Source organism: Pollachius pollachius (genome assembly GCF_949987615.1).
Source record: "Pollachius pollachius genome assembly, chromosome: 2".
Lineage (NCBI taxonomy): Eukaryota > Metazoa > Chordata > Actinopteri > Gadiformes > Gadidae > Pollachius > Pollachius pollachius.
The window spans coordinates 3,664,136-3,688,227 of record NC_136935.1 but is presented as its reverse complement, the minus strand read 5'-3'; the positions used below and the strand labels follow the sequence as shown (position 1 = coordinate 3,688,227).

Here is a 24,092-nt window from a genome sequence, read left to right as displayed (position 1 = left end):
CAACGTTCCGGCTCCGATGAAAGGCCTGCTTATATTCTTACTAACAATTAAAAATAATTAGTTCGTTGTGGAACTCAATATAAATATTAATCCTAGGGGCTCAGGGTGTTTGATATCTAACCCAGAATCCCTTTTTCTGCCCGGCCTCACCGTCTCTTGCTCTGTAAACGTGTGGAGGTAGAGCCACGTTGAACACTCACCGCTGAACTGTCAAACAATCCATTCCTCTGCATACAACATTTCATCACCGGCGTTCTGCCCGTCATACATTCGTCGGGCCTGCAGCCCGCTACGCCCCGTCCCAGTGCACAATCTATCGATTCCACGCTCCTTCATCACGCCGGTCACGGCAATAAGCGCTTCACACACACACACACACACACCCCCCCCCCCCCCTATTTTTTCCCTTTTCTTTTAATAAACGGTTCATAAGGTCTCAGACAGCCGGAGACAGAGGGCCACAGATATCCCCACAGCAGCTGTGGACCACGAAGGTGGAGGTGGTGGAGGTGGTGGTGTTGGTAGGGAGGGGGGGGTCGGTCTGCTGATGCAGCAGTCCGTGGTGATAGAGAGGAGCAGGGGGGCAGAGCACCAACATGGGTGGCGGTGAACGGGGATGGGGGGGGCAGCTATAATGGCCCCTGAACGTCATTGATCAAAAGATGAACATAGCTAAATGTCTGAGGCGCCCGCAGCAACGTGTAAACAGGGATTGTTCCGGGCGTTTCGGTGAACTCAGCAGATCAGAGTCATTTTCGGCGCCGTTTTCACGGGGTGCCAGGGCTGTATTGCTTACGCCGATGGTTTCCGCCCCCCCTTTGTCAAACACGTAAACACATAAATCTGCGGCGCAATCGCTCATTCATCCCCTCACGTATTTGAGGCGTCAACATTGGCCAAGGCGCGTTAGGGATTGCCATACGACAACGAGGCAAAAAACAACAGTGTTCCTATCTGCGGTTCAATGTGACATTTTGGTGCCTTTCAGCAAAGAGGCTTATGAATCCGCTGCAGAACAGAGAGTGAACCTGAGCACAGAAGCATCAAGGTGAAATCCCCCTTTAATCACATATTCATCACAGACAAGCACACAGCTCACCAGATGCTGCATCCTAATGCACATCTCAAGGGTCTGAATTGGCATACTGGGGTAGGCGCCGAAAAAATAAACCCATCGCCATTATGGAGGAATGGAAAACTTTGATTTCAGGGAACTGATGCAACATTCTCTCCGTCGCATGATTCAGCTAAAGGATGATCTTTTTGGACTTTTATTGCTTTACGGATTCCCCGTACTAAATTCACCTGTATGTTGTATTATTATTTTTATGATAACCATTTTGCATAATGTATTCTGATACATGCCACGAAGGAGCAGTTTGAGGTAGCAGGCATTTTGGCTGGTTTTCTAACACCCTGTCTCTATACTATTCTGCCCCCAACATGTCTGTGTCTTACTGTGAGGAGGTCAGAAGGTTCTGGCTATAGAAACAGCAGCAGCAGCAGCAGCATCATCCCTCATGTAGCTTCTTCACAAGGCTTTCCATCCCTCATGGTGCACCTGTCGTAGAAAAAAAACAATTAATGGCCAAGGTGAAAATGTACTTAAGGCTACTTATAGAGGATCTAATTAAAAAAGGGGGCGAAACAGCAGTGATCACTCTTGCAATGGCAATAATTGCACTCATTAAAATAATAAAGAACCAATAAGGTAGCTACACCACAGGAATGGGTCATTGACTTAGCGATAAACAAATAACAATGATGCATGCTCCTTAGTCTTACCTATGGCCAATGCATGATGAAGGTATGGTGATGAGGACTGAGTCACTGCTGCATCACAACTTGTGGTATAACATAGATCTCACCTTTGCTGAACCAACAAGTGACTTTAACCATGTTCTGAAGCTATCAAATTAGCAGGAAGTGCTAGCTCAGAAAATAACATACTGGGCATCTTCTTGAAGTGAGGCAGGATGGTTAAGAGCTGCGGGTGGTTGACTCCCAGCTGAAAGAGCCTGGTTTCACTGGTGCATTGGATAAAACCATCTGCTGAATAGTCACTTAAAGGAAAACAATGGCCTGCACCCAGACAGGAAACGACACAGGACTAGCTTAATTAACTGAGTGAAACCCCCCCACCCTATTGGTCAGTTCTGAATGAATGGAATCGTGTCCCACAAACTTTCTTAAAGGGATAAACCCCTTCTACATCAATATAAGATTTTATGTTCAGTGTTATTCCTTTTTTTTTTTCATCAAGAGATAACTGAAAGTTGTCTGAAAGTTGTCTGTAGAGTCTGGTCGATAACAACCAATACTAATAATGTTTGCACGGGTTACAAAAAACACTATAAGATGTATTTTTCTGCAATATCAAGAGAAAGAAAGTCTGAGTAAAGGTATAAAAAATATTATGTAGGTCACCTCTGAAGGGCCAATTCATTGAAGCAAAAAAAGTGAAAGTGTTTCGACTGGATGACTACGTGGACTTCTTGTCATTGTACTGGTGTCATCTTGGGAATTACATTTTTACTATATAACCCAGTATTCTAAGGAATGGAACTCATTGGAAATATAATCTCCAGGCCTGGGACTTTCAACTGCAGTGTGTCACTTCGCTGTCTGTCTCCAATTTCGTCACTTCATGCTTCGCCAAAGCACCTCAGCCACCTATTGCCTTCACTTTCACAATGTTTTATTCAGGAATACCTTCCTCTTTATCATGGAGGGAGGAAGAAGATGGGAAACACAGATCTGGTTAGAGTGTCGCATGTTAACGCATGAATTCCCCTCGCCAACATATCCTGCTGTCCTCGTAAATTCACAGCAAAAGAGGTCCATCATTTCTCTAATCACATTTAGAGTCTCCATCTAAATAAAATATTTAGCGCTTTCAGCCTTTGAGCGGTGGAATCCTTTGAAGCCGGGTGACCTTACAACGTTTCTGAACCAATAAATCGTTACATTATTTAATATCAGGGCAAAGTACAGTCACCAAGCGCTTCGGATTCATTAAATTCTCCAAATTATTTATGAAACGGTTAATTCAAGTGAATTCCACAAATGCCGTGAAGAACAACAACCAAAAACTTAACGCAGCCATTAAAGGGATAACAGCGTACATGCAATAGTTTAATATTCTGCTGCAATCTCGAGTTTTCTTTGATGAGGATTCGTCTGAAGAGAGATGCAATCTGACAGAATATAAATACGTTTTTTTTCATCCTCAGTGCTCTTGTTTTGACATCAATAGAGGTAAACTGTAGATATATATGGAATGGAAAAGCATCCAAGTTCACTGATTGGTGAGAACTCTAAAAACACCTGCAAACCCCATTTTTTGTTGGCAACGTTTTAGTGTAATTGTAGAGCTTCAAGACTACTCTTTGAAGACAGGTGATGGCTAATTGAAACATAGGTCATGCAGAGTAAAGGCATCCAATCAGAGTGACGCAGTTCTATTTGGGGGATTATGAAAACTATAAATTCAATGAAATTCATATTCCTTAGCTCATCTATTTTAAACTAATCCTAATGACTACACACTACTCATACTGATTTACCGCACTAAGCTGTATAATTTCATTCTGGCGATAATACCATTTCACTTACCGCTTTCTGCTTGAAATGTCAGCCAAATAGGTTATCGTACCGTCTAATGGAGGTCCATGGCACAGAGACGTTTGATGTGTCTGTCTGAGACTTTGATAGAAGGTGGTTCTTCTCCATAGCACGCCGTTCCTATACCTTTGTACACTTTATTTTCTTGTTCTACTCAATTTTCTTTTGTACTTCTTGAGGCAGGAGGGAAAAAATGTTTGCTAGAAGAAGGCAGATAGTCAGCGAAGAGCGTTCATCACTCATTCTCTGTGTACGTACAGATTCCGCCATAATGTGGAACACCCAAATGTTTGATGACAATCACTGTATATCTAGTCAAACATTTAATGATATTAAACAGCAGAAAACTTAGAAAGAGCCGTCTGTTACTGTTAGTATAGGCTACACAACTCTCAGAGATCCCTATTTAATGTCACTAGGAATAGCAATTAGCACAGGTAGCAAGTTTGAGATGCATAGGCCATTTAGAGTGAAATCAAAAACAGAAAGATAAAATACAATACATATGCTAATAATAAGCATTAATATGAATATATTGAATATTGAATATGAATTGAATATATATATGAATAAATTAAATAGCATTACATAGATTAATAAACTGTCTCCAATTAGTAGGATGCATCCAGCACCTTGCAACCCTAAGTCCTATAGAATACTTATAGAAGCATAACTGCAACACTAATAGGCAAAGTGTGCCAGAAAGGAATATTCCTACAATCAGAACATCATATGTATTTAATGATATTGGCCTTTGAGGTTGATATTGATTGAAAGACAACCCAGGTTTGTGATTCATTCTTTCACATGGTAACAAAAAAAACATCGGTAACAAGAGAAAATTAAAAATTGAACACAATAAATTATCAAAAGAAGAATGCTTCAGAATATCATTAACACGTAGGTAAAACAGGTATTTGCTCATCTAGGCCAGTGTTTATGTTTACAGCTGTATACATGTTATATACATGATAAAACCACTTAATAAGAGGTCTATAAAAGAGCTTTTTCTGTGTTTCTCAATTACATATACGAGAACATTTATAGAGCTCGGTATGAAGAGATTCATTTCTGACAGGGGTCACCCTAACCGGGGGCAAAGTTCTTAGGTTTAAACAAAAGTTAAAAGTTGAGATGTAAAGAGTGAAAAAAAAAAGATTTTTAAGGAAATTCTGAGCGGTGGTGCATTTCAGACCTCTCCCAAAGTGTTATAAAGTAACTCTGTATTCCCCGGGTAGCATTAGGCTATTATAAAGAGATTTAAGTGCCGGGTCAGTGCAGCCAGCCACTCTCTTTATCACCCTAGGGCTACAGTTAAACTGCAGAAGAAAGGAACAAATGTGGCAGCTATAGGACGGGAGGCGAAGGTTTACTGGTTGATGTTGTAATATTACTTCACGGCCAGATGTTCACCTCACCGGGTTTAAGTGTCATGGACTGTGGAACGTACCAGTAAGTGATAACATCTTAACGTACCTTAGAGAGAGGTGGAGGAGCGAGGAGAGTTTTTGTGTGATGGACTCTGTAACATACATCCATTAACCCAATAATGACACGCTCACAACGACGAGTCTAATATCAGATCGATTTTGTTGTATCAGATCGATGCAACAAAAATAACTTTTTTGTTGATATGTAGCACTTCCAAACAAAAAAAACTTCCAAAAAAGAAAAAAATTCTCGATTGCAGCTGAGCGGGTTTTGAGTGCTATTATTACACAAAGGCTTATAGATTAGAGGCTGATGCTTTTTTGCTGTTTTTGTATGTAGGCTAAAAGTAAGGTGCCTATAGTAAGGGGCCTACATCACACTGTAAGCGACTAACAAGTGTGTCAAACTCAGTGTTTGCATCATGGCGCATAAAACATAGGACTAAAGTTGAATAGTGTACACTTTGTGTGTTGTATAGCGGCATTGTGAACAACCATACACAACATGTTATGTTATGATGAAGTAAAAAAGTGTTTATAAAACAACACATGTTCAGAACTAATTATTATTATTGATCATACACGTTTACAAAAGAACACATTACTTGATTCCATGTGTTTTGGCTATACTGGGGAATTCTATGGAATCACAATTCATAATGTTTACAGAAAACTGTCTTAAAAGTACAGTGTAAACAAATTTATTTAACAGGAATAAAATATTCAGTAAGCTCTACTCTATAATAGATCAATAACCCAAGGCTTCACAGTCAGCCCTGTTACATAAACAATCATATTTCGTTTGCAGTAAAAAAAACACCAATTTCTTTTGACAAGAAGAAACAGTTCTCTTGTTCTGAACTGATGTCATATCACCTGGGGAACGCAAAATGCACGCAAATGCAAAATACAGGCTTTGCCCTTCATCTTTTAGCCTACATACAGAAAGTAGGCTACGCAAGAGGAATAGGTAGTTCAAGAAAGTCCCACCCATGCAGGCATTAGGCTACCCATATATGTCTCCATACTGCCCGTTGTGTTTTGTTTTATTGATTTCACTCTGGAAAGCACGTTTTTAAATCATAGACCTGTTTTCCAGTTCATTGGTTGGGAGTAAGGCAGCTGGGGGAATAAAGGGGAGTTTATGGAGCAGTCAGCAATATTAAACCATTCATATTTATGTGCAGCACCCGACCTGCACTTCACACACACTGCAACGCGACATCAAACTGTTCGGGTGTTGCATGACACTTTTTTACTACGCCCTCTTTTATTCATATCGTTTGTGGTTGTCCTATGCTGTGTATGATAGCTCATTAAAGAGAAGAAAAAGCCATGATTAAGCATCATCCTCCCACAGCCGCCTCTGCGATTTGTTTAATCGTTTTGACACACACACACACACACTCTTTTAACTTCAGACTTCGGCCTACTTACAGCACAGCGGGCCACCGAGGACAGCTTATTTCGGCGATTTTTACAAACGTTTCATTCGCGTCGCTTCTCACATCATTCCACCTTGTGACGATGTCGGATGATGTGCGCCTCTTACGTAACACAACGCACCTTCAGCAGAGATACGTATGCGGCAGGCCTTTCTCGAAAGCATCGCGCCGTCCAATAGTGTGTGGTGGGGTTTGACTCGGGAGCGGCTGAATCGTGAGCCTCATGTATCAGCTCAGTGGGCACTTGGTCACGGCCGCTGAGAGCACCAGCTGGCGCGGTCATGCTTCCAGGAGTACGGGTGCAACGCCGTAGAGAGAAGGTGGCCCGCCCACAAAACACCGCCCGCCTCCGTCTAAATCGAGGGCATGGAACTCCGCCAGGCCCATTCTCCATCCGTCTTACGCCGTGGGATACCTTTGCCTGCAGAACAACAGCAGGGAGAAAAGAAAATAAAGAAAGTAAGTAGAAGGAAAACAACTGAAGGTGAAGGAGCAGCGTTTTTGGCCACAGCGTGTTCCCGATCCGGCACGTAACCTTGGACTTTGAGTTTAGGTTTGCGGGTGAAAACAGATGATATCAAAGTTACAGGGGAGGGAGGAAAAAGATCAAAGGGCTGCATGTGTGTGTGTGTGTGTGTGTGCGTGTGTGTGTGTGTCTGTGTGTTTGTGTGTGTGTATGTGTGTGCGTGTGTGTGTGTGTACACTTGTGTGGCTTCGTGTGTATACATATGTATGTGTGTGTGTGTGTGTGTGTGTGTGTGTGTGTGTGTGTGTGTACACATGTGTGTGTGTGTACACATGTGTGTGTGTGTGTATGTGTGTGTGTGTGTGTGTATGTGTGTGTGTGCGCGTGTGTACAAGTTTGTGCGTGTCTGCATACAGGCCTGCAAGCAGCAGAGATTGCATCGGCCACAAATTGTATTTCTGTGATGAGACTCCATAAGCTTTCTGCGCTCGCTGAGGCGCTGACTGGTGACTGTTGCGTACACTCAGAGGACGTGTAGGAAGTTGTCCTCAAACATCTCCCCTCCCCGCCCGGCCCAAAAGCTGCATCTATATATAAGTACTCTGTCGAAACCGGATGTTGGAGTTCACACATTGGCTAGATATGCATTTTTCATAAGACGAGTTTATTCCTCCACTCCGGCTGCTCAGCTGATGTATTTTCCCGCGTGATCTTTGAGTGGACACAAAGGTCTTCTCTGTTGTCTTTGTTGTCTTGGAGACCCAGGGCAGACTCACTGTATCACCAGGACTTTTTTTTTTTTAACTGGTGTAGTCGTATGAGTCACCTATCTAGTCACAATTCACAAAAACTTTCTGTTGCGAATCTGGATATGTATAAATATATGTTGACATAAGTATGCACAATGATGTAATGAGTGTGTACGTGGGGATGGGTGCGTGCAAGCTTGTCTGTGTGCGTGTGCATACGCATGTAAGCATGCGTGTGTGTGTGTGTATGTGTGTGTGTGTGTGTGTGTGTGTGTGTTTGTGTGAGTGGGGCAAGCGCGGGTGGCACACACGTCAATGTTTTGGAGTCTTTGGAAGAGTACAGCATATCACTTTTTTGCCATTCATTAATGAGAAGCTAGGAGTACAGCATCTTGCTCAAGGCGATCCAAGTATATCTGGAGTTTGAACCCAGAAACTTTGACCTAACCATACTATACTTCCCTATACTAGAGACACGACCAGACTATATACCTTCCACTTTTGAGTCTGTTCAGTCTATAATAGCCGGTGTAGCGATCAGGGCAATAAACTGTAAAAGAGGAAATGGTGGAGACATGGTTGGTAGGAAGGGAGCATAATTTATTTCTCGATGATAGCAGAAAAGATTGCTTTTCTCACAGGAGAAATTAAATTTCCTTCTAATGAGCCAGGGAGATTAACCTCAAATCCTATCAAGGTAAAATTACAACTTTAAATCAGAAGTCATGGCAAAATACACCACCTTAGGGAAAGTGATGATTAAGCATGTCCAAAAGTAAGAGTCTCATTTCCACAGCTAATACCCTGCCCAGAGATATACCTTTATAGATCCACTTCCTCTCTCCCCGAGACCAATCCCATTTCTCCAGGAAGTCACGATCCTCACACTCACCTGCGAATTCCAACCATTTTCACAAATAGAATAATTGAGTAAAGTGCCCCTCTCAAGTTTAAACCAGTGGACTCTGCTCTCCTTGCTAATGCGGGAGATTATCTTGGCAGAGAAACGTGTCGCCACTATTTCCCCCCTGCAGCAACCGCCACGCCAAGGTTAGGTGGAGAAGCCACAGTCAGCTGTGAGGCTGTGGAGGCCAGGATGGAGCCGAGGTGCCAACATTCATTTAATATCCCAGTTTAAACCAGGGTGGCGGAGACTTCAAAGCATCCCTGTGTGTGTGTGTGTGTGTGTGTGTGTGCGTGTGTGTGTGTTTGTTTATATGTGTCTCTCACTCTCATTCTGTCTCACACATGCAAACAAACGCACGCACGCACACACACACACACACACACACACACACACACACACACACACACACACACAGCGGAGCAAGCCTGTGCCATTTCAGACACCTCTAGCAGGTGTAGCATGTTGTCCGAACGGAGAGAGAGAGAGAGAGAGAGAGAGAGAGAGAGAGAGAGAGAGAGAGAGGCATGGATCCCGTCAGTCACTCACACACACACTGGGGGAGGGGGGCCCCCAGAAGGCCGTGTGTACAGGGGCCCGCGCAGGAAGCAAGTGGCAGATGGCAGCGCCAGGATAATGACCGGGTGGCATCTGCGGAGCGGGGCCGTCAGGTGTTGGAACTCACCTTGACCCCCCTGTGGGACGGGGGGGCCCGGCCTGCCCCCTTCTTCAGCCCACTGCCCCATCCGACCGCAAAGTCCCCTTAACACACACGTTAACACACACACACACAGTCAGGCACACACACGCACACACACACACACACACACACACACAGTCACGCACACACATAGTACACCGCTACACACTCAGAGATGCGCCCGTGGGCCACGCAACGAAGAACAGACGTTTATTGATTTGTTTTAAAAATTTCTTCTTGACTCTTGCCTGTAGAGCAACTCAGGAAGACGAAGGAGAAAGAAAAAACTCGGACAGACGTTGCGTGGGCGGGAATGAATCGGATTTGTCTTCACTCGCCGGAGCTGCGGCGACGCTGTCCGTCAATAACTGCCTGGACTGACTCCGGAGTCTCTCTGGGCACTTTTCTTTTTTTTCTGTGATTCATCCGAGGGAAAACTTTTGAGCTGGAACTACACAAACATTGCCGTTTCAACTGACAGTTCTTGAACTCTCCCCCCGCGCCCCACACACACGCACACACACACACACACCTCTGGATACTGACTCACCGTCCGTGGCTGGCTCATGGTGCAGACATGACAGGCCAGACACAGTCATAACAAACGCCTCTTCTCATTCCCATTTTGCTCACACCTGGTTATCGATGACCACTCTGACAACGAGTGTGTCGAATCCGAAGGGGGTCAAGCCTGCGCGATCGCGTGCGCGAAAAGGTCATTCCCTGACAGCCGTGAGATCTCGGATAAAGGTCAAACTCCTTTGCGCCATTTGGAGGAGACTCTGCCTGATACCAGAACTGCCAATAAGACGTCGGCGGTGTTCCCAACGCAGGCTGGCCCGTTCAACAGTAATGGCCGCATTAACATGGAACGGGCAACCCACGCAAATTATATTCTGCGGCGAAAAAGTTCACTACTTCATACTTCTACCATTTTGCCCTTCAAGTTAATAAATAAAGTTACAGTTGCGATGTTAGTTACTTGGTGAGTTGGGGAATGGGCTGTGGTAATCAGTCCTACTACGTTATAGCACGACATTTGTAAAGAGACGGCACAGAGCCTGGGCAAGACACCAAGTACTGCATGGGGCGGAGTCATGCCTTGCTTCTGGTTTAAATACAGATGTTTTTTTTTACAGATTTTTTACCCAAGAAGAAGTCACGGGATGACGCTTTCAGAGGGTGATTTTGCATCGTGTATTGTGTTTTTCTACAGTGGCCAGTCTACACTAGCCTGGCTCCACCCGCCTACGTACTTCCGCTAAATTTTTTATTTCCCTTTAGACAGTGCTAGGTCTGGATTTGCGGTATATTCACAGATTTTCTGCAGCCAATATTTGGGCTGTCCAATCAGTGAACAGAGGGAGTGGCTGTCACGACCAAATGTTAGCGACGTTTTGCATCCTAGAAAGAAACATTCATCCACATCACACGACTGTCGCCCTAAATAGAAGCGTCTGTTAATTTGACTAAAAAGTAAACAGTGAAACCACATTATTTTTGACAGAGTAGTGTAACCACCCACACCGAGACGCCATGTGGTGGCTGAGTTCCATGTTCTCTTGCACAACAACAACAACTTTAACAACAACGACACAAACAACAACCACCAGGGGCAGGACAGGACTAATCCCTGCATGTGGTAAGAGAAACTAAATTAGCTCTGGAGCAGCGAGCGGGTTGTGGAGACATGTTGTGGGGCAGGGGGGTGTTGGGGCAGGGTGGGGGGGAGCTCAGCACCCTGAAGGAAGCCTTAATGGACTCCATGGGGTTTGGCCGACCTGCAAGGACGCAGCCAGCACACCGGCTGCGTGATATAAACCGAGACAGGCGGGAACGGAACGTGCGGAGTGCTGTAAGTGAGGGGAGAGCTGGGGGGGATATGAAACGCAGAGTTTAGCTTATAGAGTACGCATACTGTGGAGCATTAATTCACGAGCGCAGAGGAGACCGTAGGAATTATGAAGCACATGTAAACACATAACACAACATGTGTTTGTTTTAATGTTGGTGTTTAACATTAAAGGTGCAATGTGTAGAATTCATTGGCGTCTAGTGGAACACACTTATGAATGGAATATAATACACATAATTGTGTTTAAATTTGTGTCTAAACTTATGAACGCATGACAATACATTTTTTTATGTTTATGTTACCTCACAATGAGCCATTCATAACTGCATAGGAAGCAGGTCCTTTTCCACTTGCCCGCCATTTTGCAATGCCATGGTTCTACAGTAGCCCACAATGCACAAACAGCTCTTTAGAGGACGCCTTTTTCATTTTGTTTCATAACCTTCATCTTACTTGTATAGTTTCACAGATTAAATGACGCCCCAGTTGGATGCAATCTGCAACCTCACTGCTAGCTGCCACTAGATCCTACGCAATGCACCTTCAAGCAGCTAAAATGTGTAGTAGCATAATAGTAAGATAATACTTGTACATTCATTGTACACTGGAACACGTTCAAAGTCCCTTTATTTCTTTCCTATTTACAGTATTTCAGCCAACCTCCCTGGTCTTACAATTAGCGATGGTAGAATGCATGGCTATACTGTTGAGATTATATTGGATAAAGATATTGTTTTACAGCATCTGTCTGAGTGTGGCACACAGCACTTACTGTTCTCTGTGAAGAAAAACAAAACAACAGATTTCTTTGAGAAATGTGATGTTGTTATGAACTTTCAATTGCCAATTTATTTAACATAAGATCCTTTGTCTCTTGTCTATTTTTTGTGTGGGAAATCTTTTGCAGCAGGTGCATAGTTGGTTTACAATTTACACCTGCATTAACGTGTTGAGCAAGCCAATCATCTCCATCCAGCTCTGCCAATTAAACCAATCCTTAGTGTTAATTAGTGTAAGTTAAGCCCCGCCCACTGTATTCTAGTGATTATGTATCACGTTGGGAGTATTTGCGTTAATACTGCACCAGAAACCATGAAATACGACATATGAATATGTGGTATGAAATAGGACTGAAGGCAGTCAGTATGTTGAGAAACTAGCTATTTCAGCATCGATGGCATTTTTCTACAAGTTCTGTTGAAAATAGTGAAGATAATGCATACTATTAATGTAAGGTTATAATGTTATTTTTACACCCTCTATAATATTGAGGGTGTAAAACAGCCACAGAAGGGATAGACACTCTCTACAGCTCTCTGGATGATTCATTATTTAGCTCAGAAAGGAATAGGTTTGGTTATGATATCCCTCATTTACAGTTTTCTAGCAGACATAGCATTGCAGAAATGTTGCAGAAAAGATCATGGGCTCTGTGCAGGTCAAGGCCTCCCTATCAAGAACAGCTATTATTCCCTTCCACTGAATCACAGCATTGTTCATACAAATACAGATACCAAACTCCACAGCTCGACAATCCGACCCATTTGCCCGTAATACAGTGCTCCATTCCATCTCTAAGCTAAACTAGCAGGCTCTGGAATTACCATTTCGTGGTCACATTAGCACAATTGGATGAGTTTAAAGCGTGTGTCAGGTTGCACACATGCTCTGCTTTGCTTCTTCGCATTCTAAATTGGTAAACAAAATAGCACTAGATCGTTCATTATTAGTTTGTCTTTGTAAAATGTAATTTAGTTTAATATCCCGCCCACTTAAAGCCTACTTCAACTATGTATGTAAATTGTAATGAGGGTAACTGAGTACAGTCAATATCGCACAGCTAGACACTTCTTTTTCGCAAGGCGGAGCAATTATGAACGCACACTTTAATTAAAGATAATTTTGTCATATTTTTTCCCAAGAATTTACGGCTTAGCTTGGTAAGCAAGCTTAGGCAAAACCGACAAGCTAATAGAAATACTGTACCACAACAAAGGTAATTAATAGGTAGAAAGCATTACCTCATGCAGATCAGCATACTGAGAAAACAAACAAAGAAAGACATTTCTTCCAGGTTACAAGTATGTCAAAATGTATATGGTAAATGTATATAAATATAACAATATTTAAGAGTGTATTCAAGAGTTCAGTTCTAAAAGAGAGTCTAATTTATGTTTTTCTGTGCATCAATAGATAGATCAAAGTGTATTTTTATAAATGTAGGCTAGGGATGGGAACAGTAAATGGACAGTTAATATTTTGATGCTTTGATATATTTTGAATAATGAAATGATCGTGTTAGTGTGTGTGTCTGTGTGTGTGTGTGTGTTAAATCCACACACAAAATAACATGTGACTATGTTTAAGGGTTAAATGTCAGCGTTACCACCAGTGTTGCCTTTAAAATAACCTAATTGCCTCAATAGCTGTCATGGAAACACTTTGTCTTTACACTTCTGTGTGTGTGTGTGTGTGTGTGTGTCGTTGTACGTGTGTGTGTGTGTGTGTGTGTGTGTGTGTGTGTGTGTGTGTGTGTGTGTGTGTGCGCGCATGTGTGTGTTGGTATGTATCTTTGTTTGTCGGTATGCGTTCAGGAACATTTGCAATTCATGGACAAGAGTAAAGGCTTGAGCTAGCTTTCTATCACCCAGTATCTAGAGAGCTTCTTGAGCAGTCTGTGTGTGGATGCCCAGCATAATGTATGGGCTGGTATGTATGCAGAGGAAAAACGTGAAAGAGAAACCGATGATCTAGGGGGATGTTCCTTAGCTTGTTTCCTTCCCTGTTTCCCATATCCCCTTCTCCTCCTTATCCTCTCTGTCTTTGTCGAAAAATCACCATTATAATCTTTCCTCTGCCCCGCGTTTCTCCTACATCTCAACAGCTCCCCCAAAAGGTGAAAAACTGGTTGTTTTACTTTGGTTCCAAACCTCGAGGGGAAGTGTTTGTTAAATTCACGGTGTGGCGTAACATGTGCCACGATTTTATTCGATTGTACCAGGTTAGATTTGACGTTCAATGAAGGAACACATCAATATGAACTAAGGCATAACACTAGAAAGAGAATGTATTTTGTCTTTGTTGTTGCCTGAAATAGATTGCAAATGAAAAATATAGTTATCCCATGTAAATACATATTTTTTATTATTTTGTTATCTTTATACATTTTTAATTATATAATCCTTATTATGTTTTCCATTGGCTACATAGTAGCCTCTTTCTGTTCGTACTTTCCATCTTTCTTTATTTAACATATTTCTGCTGAATAAATCAAGCAATTTAATAAGACACAGAACTACTGATAATTAATAAAAAAAAATTAACTATTCATATAATTTAAGCCACTGTCATTCTTAATAAAGCAGGAGACTTTGGTCTGATAGTTATTACTCCATACTATTGTTAGACAAATTATAACGTAAATCAAGTGAGTCTAGAAACAGATGGTCTTATTTACTGATTAATGATTGACAAAAGGGCTATATGAAGCATACAGTTGTACACAAATAGCAAAACATATTTTTTGATAAAAGCGGCCACCATTCGATGGATATAGGATAAGAGGCAAATGGAGCTGGTGATTGTGACAGAAGTTGTATTGTTGTTCTCACACCTGTCTTTCGTCGGTATTTTGATTGAAATTTTATATTACCATATATATATATATATATTACCCCGCATCACCGCTAGATGGCGCTAGATTTTCACCAGCGGCAAAAGTAAAATGACGTGGCAGCGTAACACCTCACTTCCGCTATTTTGTAGTCTTGTTGACATCCTGGCTGACATCCGTGACTCTACTCCGTATTCCCTGGGCATATGTCAGCGGCGGATGAGTCCGATTGTTAAACACTGTGTCTGTGTTAGTCGGTGCGTCGTGAGGTCGGGTGCATGCGGAGAAGGACGCTCGGCTTGTGAGGGTTTAGTGACGCTGCAGGGCGAGCATGGAGGCGCTGGTCCGGATGCTTCTCGGTGGGCTGCTGGTGGAGGTGTGCAGCGGGGTCTCAGCGAACCGAGGGGGATACCAAACGTTCACGGATGAGATCCCCTTCAAGATCTCTTGGCCTGGTTCCGAGTACACTCTGGTATGTATCGGATCGGCAATTATGTGTCAACTGCATGAGAACTGATCTACACTTACAACATGTTAAGAGATGACATTTCCCCATGTCCACTTCCGACTAAGTTTTGACAGCCTCGTTTCCTTTATTCCAGCCCACATCAGGTGCACTCTACAATGAAGATGACTTTGTCATTATGACCACAACGGAGAAAGAGAAATATAAGTGTCTCCTGCCTTCCCTGTCATCGGGAGATGGGGTGAGTGTTGGCATTTGCATTGGAATAGTGTATTGCAACCACTTACAGGCCATTCCTTCCATTAGTATGCCCGATTCATTTACATATAAGTCCTATCTGATTGTATTTAATGTCGATAAATTCACCAATACTGAACCTCTGCGTACAGCTTGGGTCATTCTTTTTGTACCTGCATGCGTTTGGTTTCCAGATAAGTCTCAAGCATTCAATCACTTAAGACACAAAATGTGTACCCTTCACTGATTGGGGTTGTGATGTTGATGTTAATGTCTGCTACTATCGGCGTGATGACAAATGAGCTTCTAGGTGCTACTGGCACACCACAACTATGGTCCTTAACAAAGTGATTATGGTGTTTTAGGATGACGATAAAATGTACAAGGGTCCTACACCTGGAGTTCTGCTAGAACCTCTCTTCAAGCAGAGCAGCTGCTCCTACAGAGTGAGTCACCTCTTCTGTGGCACGGTCAATTTAATACTCTTGTACAAAATAAGAAAAAGAACCAACCAGCATGTCCTCTTTTCAGTTGTCTATAGTTTGGTTGATATGAATGTATGTTGCATGCAAGTTAATGCAAACTTCTTTTAAGGGAAATTGTGTAACAGTATTACGTTGTGTTGTGACCCATCCTAGATTGAGTCATACTGGACTTATGAAGTCTGCCATGGGAAACATGTAAGACAGTATCATGAGGAAAAGGAGACCGGCCAGGTTAGTTTTCTTTTGTGAATAAAGAAGAATTCATGATTACTGTGGCATTTGTCTTAGGTAACATATGGAATGACTTGATAAAGAGTACGCCAATGTGGACTGAGAATTATTTACGTTTTTCTTTTAGAAAATCAGTATTCAAGAGTACTTCTTGGGTATCATGACAGAGACGGGTGAGTTGGGTCCACATTGTGGATGTTCACTAGATACGTACCCATTGTTACATGCTAAAAGCTTTATCATAACTGGGTAAAACGATGCGCTTATTTGCAGAAAAAGGAAGCGAAGCAGAAGATGTCAGCGCTGAGAATGAGAAAGAGGTGTGTCCCCGAACCACTCGCCTGTGGCTTCCTGTCCAATTTCGGTTCTGACGTTGGTTCTCAACAGATGTCTTCTGCGTGTTGTTGTCGCGCATGACTAGGTGCCCACCAGGAACATCGAGGGCCAGTTCACGCCCTACTACCCCGTGGGGATGGGCAACGGCACACCGTGCGTGCTGAAGCAGAACCAGGCGCGGGCCACCTCTGTGATGTACGTGTGCCATCCCGAGGCGAAGCACGAGATCCTGTCCATCGCCGAGGTCACCACCTGCGAGTACGAGGTGGTGATCCTCACCCCGCTTCTGTGCAACCACCCCAAGTTCAGGTAGAGCTTCCCCCATGAACCCAGTGGTTTACCGGCTACAGTATACCACTTGGGATGCACCGGTTTACCGGCCGTGCATCGTATCGGACGATATATTGGCCGATATATTTAGGATAAGACAAATAAGATGACGTTCATTAGGGGCGGTGTTTATCTGTTATGTTGCATCGATTTTGAAATGATTATTTTTCATTCATTTGTTATGTAAAAAAGATTATATCAAAGCTAGTTTCACACATTTGTAAGATTGAATGTGTGCTCATTTAAAGATAGTGTGATGAGGGGCTGAAAGACTTTGAAACTGTTTTTCTTTAACAAAAATTGTTTGTACGCTATAAAAAATTAACATCTGTATCGGCCTAGAATTTCCCAAACGTTGTACGCTATGTGTAACAATAATTACATATATATTAGTAGATGCTTTATCCAAAGCGTCTCACAATAATACATTGTAATTTGCACACATTCATTGTGCATGCAATCTTCGCATGGGTGGCCCCAGTGGGAATCGAGCCCCTAACCCTGGCAGAGGGAATCCTTTGCCTCTGCCAGTTAAGCTCGGCAGAACAACGTATGTGGTGATCTATAAACACACTCAGCCATACGCTCGTCTTTGTCTCTCTAACCCGAAACAAAGAAATATGTTTATATATATGGCATTAATATAATCGTAATTTTAATACCGCTACAAAATAATAATAATAATATAATTTGGCATTATAATTATCATCCAAAGCCTCTTACAATAGCGAGAGTGCACATTTGTGTTGTTGTTTCCGGTGGTTTAACCGGTGAACAGTGTCACCGGCCAGTCATGCTTTGGTATTCAAACATGGCCGTGTGCTGCGCCTCCTGAGCTTCCCCGACACTGACCCGCCACCGCTCCCCGTAGGTTCAAGTCGTCGCCGGTGAACGCCATCCTGTGCCAGGCGCTAGCGGGTTCCCCGCTCCGCCCCCAGCAGCTCACCAAGCTGGACATGGCCCAGCAGGAGCAACTCAAACCCCCCTTCTCCTCGGTGCTGGAGGTCCGGGAGGTGATGGAGGTGAGGGGGCGCGTCCTTGGGCCGGGAGGAGACCGTAGTCGCATGGAAGACGTTACAACCGGGCTGGTTAACGTCAATCATCTTATCGTGAGGCAGACACTTTTAACCAAAGTGAAAAAGAAGAAAAACAAAGCAGAATGACTTTGTTTCCCTTGAAACCACGTGACAAGAGTGCCGTGGGAATTCGAACACGAGGATAGTAGATTAACCTGGATAGGTAACTGTGCTGCATAATGCTCTCACCTCCAGAGATGCTGTTTCAACACGGTTAACTTACCATTTAACTTGGCGTTGACACGGATCGCTGCCTCTGTGCTATTTTGTTTCTTCAAAATGTTCTGCACATTCCTGCACAAACAGTAAATATTTCTATTTTATATTTGTTTAATGACTGATAGTACTTACGGCTCACTTTCTTTCTATTTTAGATTTATATCTTTACAATGCTTATTATTTGTTTGCACCAAGCGAGGCCGTTAGGTGTGTGTGTGTGTGTGTGTGTGTGTGTGTGTGTGTGTGTGTGTGTGTGTGTGTGTGTGTGTGTGTGTGTATGTGTGTGTACTTCTTGACGGACACATGCTAAACTCCACACGTGTGCTTAACTTACCTGGCGATTAACGTGAGGACTGTGGCTCTGTTCCCAGGAGGACACGTCCCCCGTGAGGGAGGAGGCCTTCTCCTCCACCCACAAGCCCATCACGGTGGGGGGCTCATCTCAGATCACAGTGGGGAGCACCCACATCTCCCGGCTGACCGACGACCAGCTCATCAGGGAGTTCCTGAGCGGCTCGTACTGCCTGCATGGGGTGAGGCCTGCTGAACGCGCTGGCTCAGTCAGTCAGTCAGTCAGTCAGTCAGTCAGTCAGTCAGTCAGTCAGTCAGTCAGTCAGTCAGTCAGTCAGTCACCCACTCACTCACTCACTCACACACTCACACATACACACACACACACACACACCTCTCTGTCTAACGGCCTTCCTCGTGTGTCCCTCTAGGGAGTGGGCTGGTGGAAGTATGAATTCTGTTACGGGAAACACGTGCATCAGTACCATGAGGTAAGTGGTCTCGCCTAGCGGTCTGTCCAAGATGGCACCTAATTGCTTCCCAGGCCTTGTACTGGCCAGTGTAAACAGAGCCACTTCCATTCTTCTTAGGATCCAAAGTGCAAAACACTTCTTGTTGGGTATAACCGAGCGGCCAGTAGTTTCTGTGTGTGTCTTTCTGCCACTCGGACGTTACTGCTAGGTCCCACGGGCATCGATAAACTTTCTAAACATCAAGGTGCATCCTGTTGAACATCCGGTTTGCGCAACATTCGTCACACCACCAGATATGTGGCGTCTCTCTTTGAGTGTTTGGAATGGGACCAGCATGCGTGGCGCTGCCTTGACTCACATGTAGGGTAACGCGTCTCCACCAGGACAAGGAGCAGGGAAAGAACATCGTTGTGGTCGGGAGCTGGAACGCCGACGAGCATCTGGAGTGGGCCAAGAAGAACGTGGCGCGCTCCTACCAGCTGAAGGACGACGACCTGCAGAAAGTCAAGTAGGTGTCGCTTCCTCCTGCGGACGTGTGCCGATGTGTGTAGCGTTTACTTTCTTTATTGTGTATTGATTTGTTTGTGTGTGTGTGTGTGTCCACCACTGCAGGCTGGTGTCTCACTTCTACGGCCACGGGGATTTGTGCGACATGACGGGGAAACCCAGACAGGTCGTTGTCAAGCTCAAGTGAGTTTTCTGTTTTCCTTAGACGTATAACTTACCCCATCGAAACAGTCTGTCTCTTGAGAGCAAACCATCGAAGGTTTCCGTTCTTTCCGTCCCTGTGGTTGAACGGAGGACGATAATGAAGATTCTGTGGTTGAGTCTTGAAACGCCTGCTTGTTTGTGTCAGGTGCAAAGAGTCAGAGTCCCCCCACGCTGTCACCGTGTACATGCTGGAGCCTCAGACCTGCCAGTACATCCTGGGGGTGAGTCGTGTACAGATCTATCTCCCTAAACGTCCACAAACACGTAACCATAGGCAACGTGTTACCTTGAGTGCGGCATTGCTAAACGGACCTCCTTCTTGTGATTGGGAGCTCACTAACTGCTTAAGAGCTCCATGTTTAACTATTTTGTGTTGTGTTGTTATTCTCCTCACTTTTAATCCTTTTATTCTGGCATGTTACATTACATCTTTGTCGTCTTAGTTTGTGTCCTTGTCCATGTGATGTCAATGTCAATCATCAGTCTGTCTAATTATGTGTTGTGTTGCTTTTATGCTTTATTATGTTCTAACATCAACCTGCCAGGGACTACAGATGAAAAATAGTTTTTTTTAACTAAATCTGGTACATTTATATGTCCGATGCAATGGCCATGTTGATTAATGTACACTGTCCCTTTTAAATAAATAATATAATAAATAAATAAACAAAAAATATATATATTGCTAAAAGAAAGTAGTAAGATAGACAGATGGACAGAGATAGACAGATATATATATAATAATAATGTATGGATATGTATACCTAGATAGATTATTTTGTTGCTGTTCCAGGGACATGATGATGATATAGTCAAAGGTTTGTAGCATCTATACAAAGTATCTCCTAACGGGTCCTGCCCTCTCCGTGCTTCAGGTGGAGTCCCCGGTCATATGCCGGATCCTGGACACCGCGGATGAGCACGGACATCTGTCCATCTCCGCCTGAGGGCCAGACGGCCCAGACAGCTGCACTCGGGGGGGGGGGGGGGGGAGAAGACCATGGAAATCCACGGAAATCCACGGAAATCCACACCAAGAACAGGGGGGCCGGAACACAACCCCCGAGAGACGGGGGCTGAAACCCTGCCTCGATGTAAAACCAGGACCACTGTCCACCAAGCCGACCAGGACCCCCCCCCCCCCCCCCCCCCCGGTCGGTGTCATGGGACTTGTTATTTTAAAGCCCAGTTCAGTGGCCAGGACAACGGCTGACTTTGGCCAAACCAGAACTCAAGATGGAGAAGTATGAACAGTCTCCACAGGCAATGGACTTCATGCTGCTTCATATCTTTGCTTTCCTGTGTGGGGCCAGAGAACTTGAAAGACTGATGAGGATTATGCGTTATTATCTTCAGGAATTGCAATACCTTTTGCATTTTAGTTGTTGGCGTGTGGGTAATTAGAGTTCATGAGGTGTTTGTCTGTGTCACTTTACGGTTGTAGATAAGATTTAAAAAGCCAAGATCTGAAATTTCTCTGACTGTGAGAATGGGTGCTATGCCATGTTGGTGGATGAGTGTGTAACTTATAAGCTAGCTTGTGCTTTGTGTTTGATTTAAATGTCACTTCTGGTCAATTCTTTTCTTTTCTGCAAAAAAAATGTTCAGATCAAAAACAAATTATAGAAAATGTCCTCCTTTTCAAAAATGAATGATATTAAAATGAAGAAAGTGAAACCTCATGTGTTAACGTTACATTCCAGTTGGCAGTCAAATTTTAAATGAAAAACAAACCTTTAAAACGTTCCACTTAAATCCCAGTTGGCAGTAATTTGACCAACTTTATTTTAAAGTGACTTAACTGGAAACGGTATCATTTGTATGTTATTTTTTTATATATATATATATATATATATATATATATATATATCAAAGATCTCAGATGTAGCCATCTATGTAGCATCTACATTCCCAATATTCGGGTGCGATGATCATCAAGACCACCAGGGGGTACTAAGGCTTATAACCTGTGGCCCATTATATGCCATGTCAATGTCATGGATGCAGACGGTCTTTGAATCAACATCAACTAACAACTAAACTGCCCAAATAATAATTAAAAACAATACGTCTCAAAATATTACAAGCAAACGCTGTCATAATAAGGCAGCACCGGCATGCAGAACGAAGACGTCTCCTGTAGATTAAACTGAAGCCTCAGGACACTATAGGGGTGGTCCCATCCGGCTATGACCACCTGCAACATCTGAGTTGGAAAAACGTATGAGCTTGACCACTACATTTTTAATGGAGATAAAATACAATGTACGGTATGAAAATATCAGGTAAATGACACTTTCAAGCACACAGTCCAGGCTCAGTTCAAATCTCATTTGTAGGGGAAGGAGCCTCAGAGAAGCAACACTACGCGTAACAAACAGATGTTTGGTAATGAGGAATTAGATAACGGATTTGTTATAAACACTTGTAACTTGGTAGCAGTAATAGTACTGGTAATCATCAGCAACGACATCGGAGTTCACACAATGACATCCATCGATTACTGTTATCTAACTCGTCATTTACTAAAAAAAAAAGTCCCAAGATATTCAGACGCAACATCTTAAAACCTAGGTTATTTTTTTTCCCATTCAAATGAATTCACCATGTGTTAATTCGCCACGTCCGAAAAATGCCAAACACTGACACGAAAAACTATAACCCGGAGAGTGACCGGACGTGACGCTGCGAAAGACAAAACCCAGCACGTCCCAGTAAGGCCGTGCTGGTCCAGCACGTCCCAGTAAGGCCGTGTCCCGCCAGCCCTTGCAGTCTGTGGTCGCCTCAGACCGAGGGTATGGGGATCTGGTGCACGGAGGTGCTCTCAAAGTCCTGCAGTGCGTCCTGGGGCGTGTGGTAGTGCATGGCCACGTAGGACTTGGCGAAGGCGAAGCTTTGGGAGCTCACGGGCTGCAGGCTGTTGGGAGAGCTGGGCCCGGCCGAGGGGCTGCTGTTGTAGATGCTGAAGTAGGGGTCGATGCGCGTGTTGATGGGCGTGGACGTGCTGGGGGGCCGCAGCTTGCGTCCCGCCGCGGGCCTGGGGCTGCCCGCGCAGTCCCGGGAGTTGCTGGGCCCGCAGGCCTGGTCCACCAGCCGGCGCAGGGGCTTGGGCGATAGCACGTAGGCCGAGTTGGTCTCGTGGTGGGACGACTTGTTGCGGTTGACCTCCAGGCTGCCCTTGCCCATGGCGTGCAGCCGGGTCTTCTGCTTGCAGCACAGGAAGCCCAGCGCCGCCCACTGCAGGCAGCATAGCACGCGGCGCCGCAGCCCGGCGCTGTTCCGCGAGTACACGAAGGGGTTGATGCCCGACTTGAGGAAGATGAGCACGAAGCTGCACAGTTCGAACTGGTAGTGGGCGAAGGTGCTCTCCGGCGAGAGCACGTCCTGCGCCAGGGACACCCCCATGGGCAGGCAGCACAGGAGCACGCAGAACACGATGACCACGCAGGTGACCACCGCCTTGGAGTCCTTGGCCGTGGCCAGGTTGACCGTGGACACCAGCTGGCAGCAGGTGGCGCCCTGGGCCGCGCCCGGCACCAGCGGCGGCGCCGGGCGGTTGGCGTAGGCGTGCGTCTGCACGTGCTGCAGCTTGTTGTACGTCTGGTTGCGGTAGAGCGACGGCGCGCACTGCATGCCCTCGAAGCCCGCCACCAGGAGGGTGGGAGGTGCGTTGGGCGGCGGCGGCAGGGGCCGCGTGGCGTCCACCGTGATGACGGGGCACTTGCGCACCTGCGCGTTCTTGCGCAGCGTCTGGGCGATCATCAGGTAGGACACCGACACCACGGCCACGCAGAAGGCGAAGTCCGCCATGTAGGCGTACAGCACCACGCGCGCCCGCGCGCCCGACAGGCCGAAGTGGGGCAGGCAGGGCCCGTCCTTGCGCGGGTAGGCGCGCACGGTGAGCAGGGCGGCCATGGTGAAGCTGGAGGTCCACAGCAGGGCGGTGAGGGCCAGGGTGCAGGGGAAGGAGGCCGTGCGGTTGGGCTGCTGGCCGAGCACCATGCGCAGGCGGTGCAGGGCGATCACCGCCACCGTCTCCAGGGACATGATGATGAAGGCCGAGCTGGTGAGGTGGAAGGCGAAGCAGAAGCTCTTGGAGACGCCGCCGCCGCCGCCGCCGCCGCCGCCGCCCGCGTCGAGGAAGAGCACCAGGGCGAACATGGGGGCGGTCACGCAGCAGATGAACAGGTCGCAGAAGGACAGGTTCAGGATCATGAAGTCAAAGTTGGTGCGGAACTTGCGGAAGGCCGGGTCGAAGAAGGAGAGGAACACCACCAGGTTGCCGTAGGAGCCCAGGCAGAAGATGAGGATGAGGAGGAGCGAGCAGGAGGTCAGGGTGGCCGTGTGGACCACGGCCCATCCCGGGTGGGACTGGGGGCTCGGGGTGCCGTTGAAGCCCAGCTGCTGCAGTCCGTCCGCCAGGTTCGATGGCTCGCCTGTGGCGTTCATTG

The 24,092-nt window shown here is 45.2% G+C and overlaps 2 protein-coding genes across 2 annotated transcripts; one reads left to right on the top strand and one right to left on the bottom strand.

Moving 5' to 3' along the window:
* The first annotated feature begins 14,957 nt into the window (after positions 1–14,957).
* Positions 14,958–21,330, top strand: erlec1 (endoplasmic reticulum lectin 1). The gene is made up of 14 exons (XM_079758524.1): positions 14,958–15,258; positions 15,389–15,493; positions 15,855–15,935; positions 16,128–16,205; positions 16,333–16,378; positions 16,479–16,525; positions 16,627–16,850; positions 17,743–17,893; positions 18,538–18,699; positions 18,889–18,948; positions 19,314–19,438; positions 19,543–19,620; positions 19,787–19,862; positions 20,517–21,330. The coding sequence occupies exons 1-14, from the start codon at positions 15,118–15,120 to the stop codon at positions 20,586–20,588; spliced, it is 1,446 nt and encodes a 481-aa protein (XP_079614650.1). The 5' UTR covers positions 14,958–15,117; the 3' UTR covers positions 20,589–21,330.
* Positions 21,331–22,425: 1,095 nt separating this feature from the next.
* gpr75 (G protein-coupled receptor 75) lies at positions 22,426–24,090 on the bottom strand (the record flags this gene model as incomplete). The annotated part of the gene is made up of 1 exon (XM_079730640.1): positions 22,426–24,090. One exon carries the CDS (start codon positions 24,088–24,090, stop codon positions 22,426–22,428), a length of 1,665 nt encoding a protein of 554 aa, XP_079586766.1.
* Positions 24,091–24,092: the final 2 nt, after the last annotated feature.